This window comes from Sminthopsis crassicaudata, chromosome 3 (genome assembly GCF_048593235.1).
Source record: "Sminthopsis crassicaudata isolate SCR6 chromosome 3, ASM4859323v1, whole genome shotgun sequence".
In the NCBI taxonomy this organism is placed as follows: Eukaryota; Metazoa; Chordata; class Mammalia; order Dasyuromorphia; family Dasyuridae; genus Sminthopsis; species Sminthopsis crassicaudata.
This window is the reverse complement of record NC_133619.1, coordinates 605,368,681-605,383,680: the sequence shown is the minus strand read 5'-3', so window position 1 is coordinate 605,383,680 and position 15,000 is coordinate 605,368,681. Positions and strand designations below refer to the sequence as shown.

Below are 15,000 nucleotides of genomic sequence, written 5' to 3'. Positions count from 1 at the left end.
TTCAGTGCCTCGGCCTGACGTCATTGGCTCAGATTTGACAGGAGCTTCAGAGGGATCTGGTTCAGCCTGTGACAGGTCAGAACATCTCTGAAACCAGGGGCAGACCAGCTGCCACAGACGGCCCCGGGCACAGAGACCAACGGCCTCCTGAGAGGCTTGTCCTCCCTCTGTGAGTCTGAGGGAGTCTCCTTGCACCCTCCCTGTGGCCCTGGGCACCTTCTGTCTGCTAGTCCTAACTCTGTCCCCAAGGACAAGCAAAAGAAACCGAGCCTCTCTTCCATACAACAGTCATCATGTGAAATCCTGTCCCCCACCAAGCCATTCTCAGGACAGGAACAGCTCTCCCATCCCCCCCAGCTGCCCTCAGCTGGCTTTAACTAAGCTGTGATGCCCTGAACCCAACCTAAGACTCCACCCAGGACCTGATAAAGGCAGAAACCTTTGGGTCCATCCTGTCTCTCATTCAAGATAATCTACTTTTATTAATGCAGCCCAAGAACACATTAGCATCTCTGGCTGGTGTATCCTCCTGTTGACTCATACCCAGATTAAGTCTATTCAACCCCCCAGGCCCTTTTCACTTGAACTGTGGTGTTTTCTCCAAATAAATAATGCCAGCCTCTACATAATGTTTTAAAGTCTGTTTTACAATGATCACCTCCATTTACCTGGGAGGGGGATGCTGTTGTTATGCTCGTTTCACAGATGAGGAAACTGAGGCAGATAGAAGTTGAGTGACTTGCCCAAGCTAGTAACTGTCTGAGACCACTTTCAGAAGCAGCTCTTCCCAGCTCCTGGATCCTGTGCTCTATCCATGCATCAACTGCACTGGTTTCTTGCACCAAAATGTAGGATTTTCCATTTATTGTTATTCCATTTCTTTTCACATTTTGTTTGGGCCCATCATTCTAACCTGCTGAAATCTTGAGTCCTGAAATAATGTTATTTCAAGATGAAAAATAAATCATCATTGTCCTTCCTCAAATAATCTTTAAGACTTTTAAAGTCATCTGGCCACCCTACAGATTTCTCCATGCTAATTCCCTTTCAGATACAAAGGGAGAGAGACAGATAGACAGACAGAGACAGACAGAGTGACAGAGACAGAGAGAGAGAGGGAGGGAGAGAGACAGAGAGACAGAGACAGAGAGAGACAGAGAGAGAGAGAGAGACAGAGACAGAGACAGAGAGACAGAGAGAGAGACAGAGAGAGAGAGTGACAGACAGAGAGACAGAGAGAGAGAGAGACAGACAGAGTGACAGAGAGAGAGAGAGGGAGGGAGGGAGGAGAGAGAGAGAGAGAGAGAGAGAGAGAGAGAGAGAGAGAGAGAGACAGAGACAGAGACAGAGACACAGAGACAGAGAGAGAAAGAGACAGACAGAGAGACAGAGAGAAACTGAGAGACATAGAAAGAGCATTCTGAAAGAGCATTCTATGCTTTTCTCAATAGATTTTATTTTTCAAACTTTTCATCCTCTGGATTGCATCCCTTTAACCTTCTCCAGCCCCCCCCATTTTTGGTACCCCCTAGGATACATCCTTTAATTAGATTTTGACTAGTTCCAACAATAATGGAAAGAGTCCTTTGCTCCAGTGCTGGGACAACCTGAGAGAAGGAAGATAGAGCCAGAGACGCCATGCTCACCGGCTGATTTGGGCTGTGAAATGCAGAGATTTCTTTCCAGTTAATTTTTCTGGTCCATTTACATTCTGGGCCTATTTTAGTCCCCCCCAATCATGCCTCCTGCTGAGGTGATTATTGGCAGGCCAGAAACTGGCCCAAATTCTAGATGGGGCCCATGCCCGTGGTGGGATCTAATTTAACCTGCTCGGCTGCTCACCGCCAGGACAGCTGGAAATAGCTTGAGGTACAAGCACATCTTTGCCCTGATTTAATGGGCTCTGTTAACGGGAATGGAAATGAGACCTGACTTGGCAGAGCGCAGAACCATGCTCTGGAAAAAAAGGTTTGACAGCTCAAACGCCAGTTCTCCCCTTGCTTGGCTTGTAGATAAATCTATTAACAGCAACATCTCCTGGGGGGGAGGCTGTCTTTCTTCTGAGTGACTCCATAGTATGTAGGATTTAACATACCGCTGTGTGGCCATAAGGATAGGGAGGGCCCCGTCACCCTCCACCTGGGAGGGAGCTAAGGGCATTTAGGGATAAGGCTAGAATCCCGGAGAACTGAGCTCTGCCCACTGATTTGCCAAGGGTGACCTTGACCCACCCAACAAGATCTTGGGCAGCCTCAGGCTCATGGAATTAGAAGTAGAAAGAGGTGATGGAGTTCAATCCTCTTATGTTACAAATATGGAGTCTGAGGCTTGAGAGTTGTTGTGAGAATCATCATTTCTGGGAGAAAGACGATGATGATCCAGTCATCTCTGAGAGATTATATTAACTCCGACTGCTCCATTTTGGGAAGGATAGGAACCAACTGGAGAACATCCAGAAAAGGAGAACCAGGAACATTCGGGAAGTAGAGCCAGGTCCTGGGCAGATTGAGTGTAGGATGCAGGGGCTGCTTAGCCTGGAATCGGTGCTTTCAGGTCTTCCAAGAGCTGTCACATGGAAAAGGAATTGGACGTGGCTAATTCTACCTGGCCCCCAAGGACAGGACTGGAGTGTATACTTCATACTTGTTCAGTTGAATTGCTGAGCAGATGGGTGGAAGTGATGTTGTAATCTATGAAATAAGAGGGTTTGACAAGATGGTCTCTTAAGTATTGTGCCAGCCCCAGCATTCTGTGCTCATTAAGATCCCTCCCAGCCCTCAGATTCTGTATTCTGTGGGTTTTCCCAGCTCTTGTATTCTAACGTCCATTCTGGCTCTGGCATTGGGTTCTAAGGTCCCTCCAACTTTGCCGTGATACGTGTTAAGTTCCCACCAGTCTCTGATATTTTATGTTCTGAGGACCTTCCAATTCAGAATTCTGTATCCTGCAGCTCCTTTCCGGCCCCAACATTCTAGATTCCCAAGCATCTCCGGTTCTGCCATTCTATGATTTGTGGTTGGTTTTGAGCCATGTCCATCTCTTCATGAAGCCATTTGGACTTTTCTTGGCAAAGATATTGGTGCGTTTTCCATTTCCTTTTGAGGTAAAACAGGGTGAAGTGACTTGCCTAGGGCCATACAGCCAGTAAGTCTCTGAGACCAGATTTGAACTCAGGAAGAAGAAAATTGGGGTCATGGAGAGAACACTGGCCCTGAACCCCTCCTGTCATCAGGAGGATCTGAATTATTAGCCCCATTTTTACAATTTAGAAAACTGAGACAAACAGAAGTTAAATTACTTGCCCTGAATCACAGAGCCAGTGATGGTCTGAGGCTCCATTTAAACTCAGATATTCTTTTGGGAGGGAAGCTGCAGCGGCTAGAGGGCCGGCCCTGGAGCTCAAATGTGGCCTGAGACACTTCTCAGCCGTGTGAGCCCAGGCAAGCGGCTTAACCCTGTTTGCTTCAGTTTTCTCGTCCATAAAATGAGCCGGAGAAGGAAATGGAAAACCGTTCCAATATCTTTGCCAAGAAAAACCCAAATGAGGTCATGAAGAGTTGATTATGTCAAAGTAACAACTTCCTTTGGGAGGAGGGGCTGCCATCACAAGCAGGGTGCTAGGTGAGGGCAGAGAACAGACCCTTGGGTCCCCAGCGTGAGCCCAGTGCCTGGAGCATGGCACTCACTTACAATTACTTGGTGACCGACCAATTGACAAAGCAGGCAGCTCCAGGGGAAAGGCTAGGCTAGCCGCCCTGCAGGCCAACAGCCCCCGGCCTGGGCCTGCCACTGACCGCCTAAAGCGGCCCTCTCCTTCCTGAGACCCTGGGAGAGGGTCAGGTCACAGAATGTATGTGCTACTCTGCTTGTGCCTGTGGATGAGGCAAAATATTTTGCTCCTTCGTGGAAATGAGGAGTTCCCCCATCTCTTCTCTCTCTCTACAGGTGAAGAATATCCGCAGGGTCCTCAACAGGACTGAGAAGCCCAAAGGCCTTTATCCCAACTTCCTCAGCCCTGTCAGTGGCAGCTGGGTCCAACGTACGTATGTCACACGGATGTGTGAGCCTGCAAAGAAGGCTGCCATGTGTGTGTGTGGGGGGGGGTTCTGCTGCTTTATTATGTTACTAGTGATTAGTAAGAGGACTGTTTGTTTTTTTCCTGAGGCTGGGGTTAAGTGACTTGCCCAGGGTCACACAGCCAGGATGTGTGAAGTGTCTGAGACCAGATTTGAACTCAGGTCCTCCTGAATTCAAGGCTGGTGCTCCGTCACTGCGCCCCCTAGCTGCCCCTCAAGAGGACTATTTATGATGCTCTAAAGGCACCAGGGCATAGTACAGCTGGTCTTGGAGCCAGAAAGGTCAGAACTCGAGCCCCTACTGGCTGTGTGTCTTTGGACAAGTCATTTATTTAACCCAGGTCACTCTCTTAGATAAGGATCGGTTTTAGTGAAGATGCTGACCTGCATCTTCCTACTGGGACCCTCCACCTGCAAAACCACAGGTCCAATGCAAATCATTACTGCAAGCTAGCATTTATAGAGCATTCTGTCTGCAAATAGCATCTCATTTTATCCTCCCAACAACTCTGAGAAGTTGTGGAGTGGAAAGTTATTGATATCTCTCCATTGATATGTAATTATGGTATAGTTATCATGTTTTTATCTGTGAGACAGTCAGAGATTAAATGATTTGCCCAGAGCCACACACTTCTAAGGTTTGCAAATTTTTGTTTTTGTTTTTGTTTTTTGATTCTCACAACAATGTGGTGGAGTACATGCAATTATTCCTTATTTTGCAGATGAGGAAACTGAGGCAATCATGATTATTGCTAGTGTCTGGGACTGGATTCAAGCCTTTCTTAATCAGGCTCAGTGGTCTATCCACTGTGCCACCAAACTGTTCTAGTAACAATAATAGCAAGGATAGGACTGGACCTGTAGTTTCACTGATATAGGGAACTCCCAGGTGAGGAAATTCCCTCCACCAATGCACGTTAGCACCTCCTTTGTAATTTTTCATCATAGACAGCACTAAGAGATTAAGACTAACTTCCTCAGCATCAAAATGCCATTGTGTGTTAGAGACAGGACTTAAATCTTGACTCTAAGATTAGCTCTCTATCTACTATACCAAGCTGTCTCTAACAATATCAATAATAACAATTTATATTCTATAGTGCTTTATGCTTATGGAACATTTGTACTTTTGTCATCACGTTTGAGTCTCATCATAGGCCTCTGAGGGCAATCCAAGCACTTTTAACATGGAATACTTCTTCCTCCCTTCCTAACCAGGACTTTCTTTGCTTTTCTACTTTCTATTCTACAAGCATCCGTTCTTCACCTTCCAGGTTCTAAGCAAACGCTGTGCTCCTGTTCCATTCCCGCTCCACCACCTTTTCAGTTACATCTCTTGCCTCTCAAGTTTATACAGCACCAGAAGCCTCCATCCATTGTGGCAACAGCCTTCACAAGTGAGGGATGATTGATTCAAGTCATTGTCTCAACCTTTTTTATAGCTCCCTACTGAGAAATCCCCGGCCTTGGTCCACAAAGAGGGGTTCACCCTTCCTCATCTTCCCCACTCCAGGTCAGAGTGTGCTCCAATATAAGCCAAGAATCTGAGGGCCTCAGGGTCCTCCCCCACCTAGAGCGCTTGCCAAGATGGGGCGCAGTTGTCAGATCTGTAACGGGGAAGATTACTAAGTCTATAAAACCTACTTTCACTTGCAGGGGTTATGGTCCTGAGGACCACTTGGGGAGCTCTAAACAATTGGAACGAGAGCATATTGTGTTTGGCTGGCCCTGTCACTCCTAAGTCCCTCTGAGGGGGGACCAGCTTGGGCCTGGGAAGAATGTTTATTCTGGTTCTGCACATCTGGTACATTACTGTCTGAAACACATGCTCAGTGACAAGAAGAATGTGTCGAGGGGCCCAAAGTGCAGAAAGAACTGAGAGGCAATGGGCAAAGCAGGAACAGGAGCGTCAGACCACGGAGAGGAATAAGCTGTGGATTTGGAGGCCGAGAACCTGGATTCAAATTCAGCCTCTGTTACTTTAGTAGCCTTGTGACTCAGCCAAGTCTTTCTGCTTTGAGCCAATTCTCTCAGTCCTAAAATGAGACATTAGATTAGAATGATGTCTGAGGTCCTTTCCAGTTATAGTTCAGAGTAATGTTCCTATGTAGGGGTTGGATTGGATCAATGGTTCTTAACTTGGGCCCAGGAATTGATAGAAAGATGTCAGAGGATACATAAACTTGAATGGGAAAAACTGACATTTTAATTTTCACTAACTGCTAAGATTTGGAATTTTCTTTAATTGTGAAAATAGGCAAGAAGGGGTCCACAGATTCCCCCAGACGTCCAAGGGGTTCTAAACACAAAGCACTTCTGGATTAGATGCTCTTTAGAGGCCCTTCTAGCCTCAAATCCCGTGCTGTCAGAAGCAAGGCAGGCTCTGTCATCCCCGGTTTCATCCATATTTCTTTTCTAATTTCTCTCTTTACTTTACACTGAGAAGCCTGATCCCTCTCCTAGATTCCCAATCCCAGATGAAAGTGAAACAAGAAATCTTCAAATCTAACTCCCACCTGACCAGGAACACCTTCAATATGGAACAGCTAGGTGGTACAATAGACAGAGCACAGAACTTGGACTCAGAAAGATTGAGTTCAAATCCTGCCCTTAAATACTTACTGAGCAACTCATATAATCTCGCTGTGCCTCAGTTTCCTCCTATGTAACTATGGGGACCCATCTCACTGGGTTATTGTGAGGATCAGATGAGTTAACACTTGAAGTAATTTGCAAATTTTAAAGGGCTACATAAATATTAGTTATAATCATTATCCTCATTATTATTATCTCTGACAAGTAGCTGTTAAAATTCCATGTGACAGGGAACTTACTACCTTTTTTCAAGCTGCTCTGCAATAATGCTCCTCCCACCAAGGGAGAGTTAATAAAGAATGGTAGACTTTCCACAGTAGGTAAATAATAAGAACCACAGAGGGCCAGATATTTTCAAGACAGCTTTGCAAATAGGCTGAAATACCCCTGGAAAGTCAGAATTTCTGCCAGAGAAGGGTTATCTTTAAACATAATTGGGTGTGTTCAGCACCCTGGGGCTCCCAGAAACACAAGGTTCAGACTTCCTCCCCGCCTCCCTACTGACTTTCTGGATGGTGAAATAAGACATTTATACTGATAATTACAAACAGAAGACAGGATGTGCTAAGTGTCCAATGGGCAGGACATGTGCTAAGCACTAGGGCTGCTCAAGGGAGGCATCAATATGGGCCGGGGGGTTCTGGAAGTAATCCCTGGAGGAGATGGGACTTGGACTCGATCCTGAAAATAAATAGGATTGCCATGAGAAGAGAAAATGGAATTGAGGGGGTAGTTAGTAATTTATGTTGTATATATCTTATTTGTACATAGTTTTTTACATATTGCTTTTTTGGTTATTGGTTGTGGGACTGTGACAAGTTGCCAAGATCTCTGAGAGCACCCAGTTATTCTCCAAAGTAGAGATTCTTAACCTGGCTCCGTGAGGTTAAAAAAATTAACTCAATGTAATTGGTTTCCTTTGTAATCTTCTACACATCATTTTTGAGAAGGAATCCATAGATTTTGTGGTTGTCAAAAGCGTGAGTGGGGTTCATCTCAAAAGTTAGGAATCTCAAAGGTTAAGAATCCCTGATTCTGAGACAACAACAAATCTGGGGGTTGGGGGCAGAGAAGCCATCTGCTTCAATGCCTCATTTTACAGATTAGGAACTGAAGATCAGGAAAGTTAAAGGATGCTTGACCAAGCATCAAACCAGGTTCTCTAACTCCAAAGAGTTTGAGTTTGAGTTAGAGTTTTCAAAGTGCTTTTTCTAAGAAGCTGCACCGGAGCATTTTCTCACTAGAATTTCTCTAGCCAGTGAATTAAATTGGGAATATTTGCTTCTCCTCCCCACCAAAAGAATCAATATTATTATTATTTTACAATGTCCCAAAAATCTTAGTGCAATCTTGGGCTTTAATAGTTTGTTGTTATAATGCGCTTATATGCCGCTAGCTCTGCTATCCTCTATTCTGGGCTCTTTCTGTCATAAAGTCTGTGTTCATCTGCAATGTTCTTTTCTAAAGATCTTTGCAACTCTAACATTCCAAGGCCAATGTACATCCACCTCCAGCACACAAAGGATCTAGAGTGAGAGCTTAAAGAGACTGCAGAGACCAGCTAGTCCAGTTTCCTCTGGGATGGGGAAACTGAGGTCCAGGGAAAGTAAAATTAGTTTTCTAAGGTCATGCAGATAAGTGGTAGAAGCAGGCTCTCAACCCAGGTCCTCTGCCTCCAAAATCAGAATTCTCTATACTATGGTTCCACCCTTAAAACACTCTATGTTCTAAGGGCCCTCCCAGCTCTGACTTCCTGGGTTCTAAGGGCCCTCCCAGCTCTGACCTCCCGGGTTCTAAGGAACCTCCCAGCTCTGACCTCCCGGGTTCTAAGGGCCCTCCCAGCTCTGACCTCCTGGGTTCTAAGGGCCCTCCCAGCTCTGACCTCCCGGGTTCTAAGGAACCTCCCAGCTCTGATCTCCTGGGTTCTAAGGGCCCTCCCAGCTCTGACCTCCCGGTTCTAAGGGCCCTCCCAGCTCTGACCTCCCGGGTTCTAAGGTTCCTCCCAGCTCTGACCTCCCGGGTTCTAAGGAACCTCCCAGCTCTGACCTCCCGGGTTCTAAGGGCCCTCCCAGCTCTAACATTTTAATTTTCCCTGCATGGAATGGGCAATCTCCTTATTTACGAATGACATAATGACACCCCTCTCCCGAAATTCTGACCATCAAATGAGACAACAGGTATGAAAGCTCTTTGAAAACTGCAGGTGCCGTATATCGTTATTGAGGCTTTTCTGCAGGACTAGAAAGAAGAAGCACTTCTTCTGGGGTCCCCCAAGGACCTGAAGACTGTGAAGTTCTTTGCATGTCTATGAGGCCGGGAGGTCCAGAAATTATGGCCCCCTTCGCCAGCGAGCTCATTCCCTTGTGACCTCTAACAAAAAGCACTTACAAAGCAGAAAGTATTTTTAACCGAATCATCCCGCTGCCAGATCCTCAGCCTGGGAGAAAGATGGTCTGAATTGCTGATGATGGTCACGAGAGGAGACAGTTCAGGAATTGTTGCTCTCTTAATTGCAAGACAAGGACTAGGAGATAAACTCTCTCGCGGAGTATTAGCATAAAGCCAGAGCTGCTCCTGAGCAGGAAAGGCAGCCCCGGGTCTAAACAGTTACCTTTCTTTCCAATCCAAAAGGAGACCTCCTGCAGGGAATCATAATTCCTCCTCCCGCTGTGCCGGGAGCGCCAGGCTGGGCGAAAATCTGTTATGCATGGAAAACTGTTCTTCATTAATAAAATATGAGGCCTGTGGTTGGCAAAGAGCAGGCATATGGTTATGGATTAAGGAAAATGGCAATTGATCAGGAAGCTCCCAGTCCTGGTACCGAGATTTGGGGATGAGCTGGGCAGTTCAAGCAGTTTGGGCTTCCTTATAGGGAAAGTGGACACAAAAGGGCTCCGAGACAGAGCTATAAAAGCAGCGTTCTGTACACCTTGGTGCACTGGACTTGGGAGGTGGGATACAATATCCAAGAGAGGCCTTAGAACTCAGGAGGTCAGAGCTGGGAGGGCCCTTAGAACCCAGGAGGTCAGAGCTGGGAGGGCCCTTAGAACCCAGGAGGTCAGAGCTGGGAGGGCCCTTAGAACCCAGGAGGTCAGAGCCGGGAGGGCCCTTAGAACCTGGGATGTCAGAGCCGGGAGGGCCCTTAGAACCCAGGAGGTCAGACCTGGGAGGGCCCTTAGAACCCGGGAGGTCAGACCTGGGAGGGCCCTTAGAACCCGGGAGGTCAAAGTTAGAAGAGACTTTAGGACATGGAGTTTCAGAACTGGGAGAGAACATAGGGATCATCTTAGCCTAAAATTTTTGAGATGAAGCTGAGGTCCAGAGAAACTTATTTTCCAAAGTCCTAAATTAACCCCAAGTCAGTGCTGGGACTGAGCCCTTCTGTTCTCAGAATACTGATCCTGATTGGAGACGAAGAGTAGCACAAATGCCTCATCTTGAGACCTACAACCTAAGAGGAGCAACGGGAGGGATGGATGAAGCATGGGTACAAAGCTGGGATGTGGGCCACAGAATCTGAGAAGGCTAATTTTGGGGGGTAAGCAGCCTGGGCCCCCCAACAGTACTACATTACCCACTGGACAATTTTGTATGATAATAGCTAGCATTTAGATACATGATTTTGAGATTCACAAATTGCAATTTTTCATTTTTTCCTCACAATAAATAACTCTGGAAAGTGGGTGCTATTATTATCTTCATTTTAAGTTAAGTGCCTCACCCAAAATTACACAGGAAGCATCCAAGGTGGGATTTGAACTCAGGAGTTCTTGACTCCAAGTTCAGTTCCATCTACTCTTCCCAGTGGCCTAAAGATGGGGCTGGGGCTGGGGAAGAAGGGCTGGTTCCTCCCATAATTTTTCAGAACATCAGAGGGCCAGAGCCCAATGGTACAATGGCACCAAGAGGATGAGTCTGCCAGGGAACTGCACACACATAGTAGGCTCTTAATAAATGTTGATTGAGCCAAATTGGCTCAAGAGCTTTTTTCCACCCGATTGTCCCTCTGTTAATTGTTGGACTCCATTTATTCTAATTTGCTAAATTTAAACCCTGTTCTTTTCTGAGGGTTATACTAGAGGGTTTTAAGTGACTAAATTAAGTCTCATTTGCACTTCTTTAGCCATTTTATGAACCTGCCCAGCATTAATTACCTTGTATGTCATCGAGTAATAAAAGTCTCTGAACTCTCTACATCTGATTATGCTTTTAAAAAAAGCACAGCTCACTTATACTTAATAACTGGAAGGCCCTGCTCCACTCAGATGATTTATGTCTGCTCTGGAATAGGCTTGTAACATTTTGCCCAGAACATTCAGCCAGTGATGATCTTCAAGTCACAGCATTACAGAATCTTCCTTCTTGGAGGATTCCCTCAGAGGGCACCCGGTCCATTCTTACCTCAGAGTGAATATTCACTACAACAGGTAGCTGTCCACATTCTGCTGAAAGATGGATGGATGGATGGATGGAAGGAAGGGAGGGAGGGAGCGAGGGAGGGAGGGAGGGAGGGAGGAAGGAAGGAAGGAAGGAAGGAAGGAAGGGAGGGAGGGAGGGAGGAAGGAAGGAAGGGAAGGAGGGAAGGAGGGAAGGAAGGAAGGGAAGGAAGGAAGGAAGGAAGGAAGGAAGGAGGGAAGGAAGGAAGGAAGGGAAGGAGGGAAGGAAGGAAGGAAGGAAGGAAGGAGGAAAGGAAGGAGGAAAGGAAGGAAGGAAGGAAGGAAGGAAGGAAGGAAGGGAAGGAGGGAAGGAAGGAAGGAAGGAAGGGAAGGAAGGAAGGAAGGAAGGAGGGAAGGAAGGAAGGGAAGGAAAGGAAGGAAGGAAGGGAAGGAAGGAAGGAAGGAAAGGAGGGAAGGAAGGAAAGAAGGAAGGGAAGGAAGGAAGGAAGGGAAGGAAGGAAGGAGGGAAGGAAGGGAAGGAGGGAAGGAAGGAAGGAAGGGAAGGAGGGAAGGAAAGGAAGGAAGGAAAGGAGGGAAGGAAGGAAGGAAGGAAGGGAAGGAAGGAAGGAAGGAAAGGAGGGAAGGAAAGGAAGGAAGGAAGGAAGGAGGGAGGGAAGGAGAAAAGGAAGGGAAATAATTTAAAGCCACCCAGTATTCATTTTATTTATATTTGGTATGGCCTGGAATCAGAAAGATCTTAGTTCAAATCCTGCCTCAGACACTTACTATGAATGGTACTTGGGCAAATTACTTCTTCCTGTTTGGCTCAGTTTCCTTATCTGTAAAATGAGCTGGAGAAGGAAATGTAAAAACAATCTAGTATATTTGCCAAGAAAACCTCAAATGGGATCACAGAGAGTCAGACATGATTGAAATAACTGAACAAGAACAATAACAACAGTATATCCGTTACACGTGGCTGTGTCTCACCTGAGAGCACGTGAATTCCTTCTGGCAGAGCTGTTTCCCTTTTGGCTTTGTAGGCCTGGTACTGACACCCACCTGGCACAGGGTAGGCACTTTAATCAGTGTTGTCAGTTTACTGACCCTGAGGTAGCAATTCAACTTTGGGACAATTTTAATTGTTTTTGTTGTTATATTGAGCTGAAACCTGCTTCTCTCTAATGACTGAGCTCTGAAGCTGGAAGAAGCCTCAGGAGCTGTCTGAGTCAATCTTCTCATTCTGGAGCTGAAGAACTAAGGTCCAGAGAAGGAAGTCTAGGTAGTGTGGGCCAGAGGCAGACTTGAACTCAGGTCCCTCGACTCTGAAAGGGACGCACTTTGTGCTGAACTGCGATGTTGACCTACTGGTTCTTATTCCTTATTCTGCCTCACAGGGGCTTCAGCACTTCCTGCACAACTACTCTTCCAGCACTTGAAGATAGAGACCGTGTCTCCCCAAATCTTTCTTCTCCAGGGTTATCCCTCTGTTTTTTCAGTCACTCTTATTATGGCATGGTTTCTGGTTCCCTCACAAACTTAGTCACCCATCTTCATTCTTTCAAAGTCCAAATCCCTCCTTCCTTTTTCTTCCTCTCTTTTTTCTTTCTTTCTTCCTTCCTTTCTCTCTTTTATCCTTTTTACTTTCTTTCTTTATTTCTATTTTCTTTCCTCTTTCCTCTTTCATTATTCTTTCCTCTTTCTTTCTCTCCCTCTCTTTATTCATTCTTTCCCTCCCTTCTTCTTTCTTTCTCTTCCTCCTTCCTCTCCTTCTCTCCCTTCCTTCCTGCTTTCCTCCCTTTCTTCCTTTTCTTTCTTTCTTCTCTTACTGATTCACCCCACACCAGCCTTCAGCCCGCACACAAGAGCTCTCTACATGGCGGCTGCTCTGGGGTGTCTGGCCAGTTGCATAGTAACCGTTCTCGTGCCTCCTCTCTCCTCACAGATCATGTCTCTATTGGAGGACTCGGGGACAGTTTCTATGAATATTTGATCAAGGCCTGGTTGATGTCAGCCAAGACAGACATCGAAGCTAAAAATATGTATTATACTGCCCTCGAGGTAAGAAGCTGGTTCTGTCCTTTTGGAACAGGTTGGTAATTAGTTGCTACAATCACCAAATCTTGCAGCCGACAAGGATCTGAGAGGTCATCTGATCTGGATCCGGCTAACACAAGGACTTTCTAATGTCCCCAGGGGGGTGAGCCAGAATCTTTTCCTAGGGCTTTATCACAAGTGCAGGGCAGTCTTATCAGAGGTGTACCCCACCACTGCGCTGGGGGTGCTATCCAGCACTGCTGAAGAGTGGCCCTGGAAGGAGAAAACACAGGTGTTCATTGTTCCTCAGCCATTACCCTCACTCTAGTCCATGCACTGGAGAAAAGACACAAAGATACAAGAAGAAAGGAAGGAGGGAGGGAGGAAAGGAAGGAGGGAGGAAGGAAGGAAGGAAGGAAGGAAGGAAGGAAGGAAGGAAGGAAGGAAGGAAGGAAGGAAGGAAGGGAGGGAGGGAGGGAGGGAGGGAGGGAGGGAGGGAGGGAGGGAGGAAGGAAGGAAGGAAGGAAGGAAGGAAGGAAGGAAGGAAGGAAGGAAGGAAGGAAGGAAGGAAGGAAGGAAGGAAGGAAGGAAGGGAAGGAGGAAGGAAGGAAGGAAAGAAGGGAGGGAGGGAGGAAGGAAGGAAGGAAAGAAGGAAGGGAGGAAGGAAGGAAGGAAAGGAAGGAGGGAGGAAGGGAGGAAGGAAGGAAGGAAGGGAGGAAGGAAGGAAAGGAAGGAGGGAGGGAGGGAGGAAGGAAAGGAAGGAGGGAGGGAGGGAGGAAGGAAGGAAGGAAAGAAGGAAGGAAGGAAGGAAGGAAGGGAGGAAGGAAGGAAGGAAGGGAGGAAGGAAGGAAAGGAAGGAGGGAGGGAGGGAGGAAGGAAGGAAGGAAGGAAAGGAAGGAGGGAGGAAGGGAAGGAAGGAGGGAGGAAGGAAGGAAGGAAGGAAGGAAAGGAAGAAGGGAGGAAGGCAGTTCAGAATGTTAGAAAGTTCTTTCTCGAGCTGAGCTGTGATTTCTTGCTGTTGATCACTTGTGTCTGACTCTTGGTGAGTCCGTTTTCTTGGCAGAGAACCTGGCCTCTCTAGCTCATTTTACAGATGAGGGGATTGAGATAAACTGGGTGCGGTGACGCTGGTAATGTCTGCATCTGGATTTGAACTCAGGAGGATGAGTCTGACTTCAGCCAGAATGCACAATGGCACTCCTTGCTTCCCCTGCATGCAGTTTGCCCTGTAATTATCTCGTTTGCAGACAGTTTATTGGCCTGTGTCTCCTTGTTAGGCCGGGGCCCTTCTTTGGCTCCTTACCTTCCCAGTGCTTAGCCCAGTGCGGGACACAGAGTGCTCCAGCTGTCCGTCAGCTGTCCAACTGAAGCTGTCCTAAGTGCTCCTGGGGCCAAGCGAGCAAACACAGCGCAGGAGAAGGAGAGCGTTCTCCTTTGGAGTCAGGATCTGGGTTCGAGTGCTGCCTCAGTCACTCCCTGTGTGACCCTGGTGAGGGTGAGGGGAGGAATCACTTAACCGCAGTGGGACTTGTTTTTCTTACTTGTTAAGTGAGGGAGTTGGACTAGAGACCCCGAGGAGTGGACATGGGAGTCAGAGAGAATTGAGTACGGATCCTGCCTCAGGCACCAACTCCTGGGCAAGTCACTCAACTTTTCCCAGCCTCAGTTTCTTCATCTGTGAAACAGTCAGTAAGAACACCCACCTCACAGGGAAGAATCGGATAAGATAAAGACAGCTGTAAAGTGCTTTGTTCACATTATAATGCTGTTTAAATGCTAACTTTTATTATTAGAGATGACTAGGTGATCTCGGGGTCTTTTCCAGCTGTAGAAGTAGGGACTCTGTTCACCCTTAGGATACTTAGAAGACAATGGATGTCTAACTGCCCCCCTGGGGGTCTTACTTCTAGGCTGAG

The 15,000-nt window shown here is 46.9% G+C and overlaps 1 protein-coding gene across 1 annotated transcript in view; it reads left to right on the top strand.

Moving 5' to 3' along the window:
• MAN1C1 (mannosidase alpha class 1C member 1) overlaps positions 1 to 15,000 on the top strand; it is a 218,617-nt gene that overhangs the window by 191,605 nt on the left and 12,012 nt on the right. Inside the window, 2 exon segments of the mRNA XM_074305793.1 lie at positions 3,946 to 4,039; positions 12,993 to 13,108. Coding sequence (XP_074161894.1) covers positions 3,946 to 4,039; positions 12,993 to 13,108 — 210 coding nt within the window.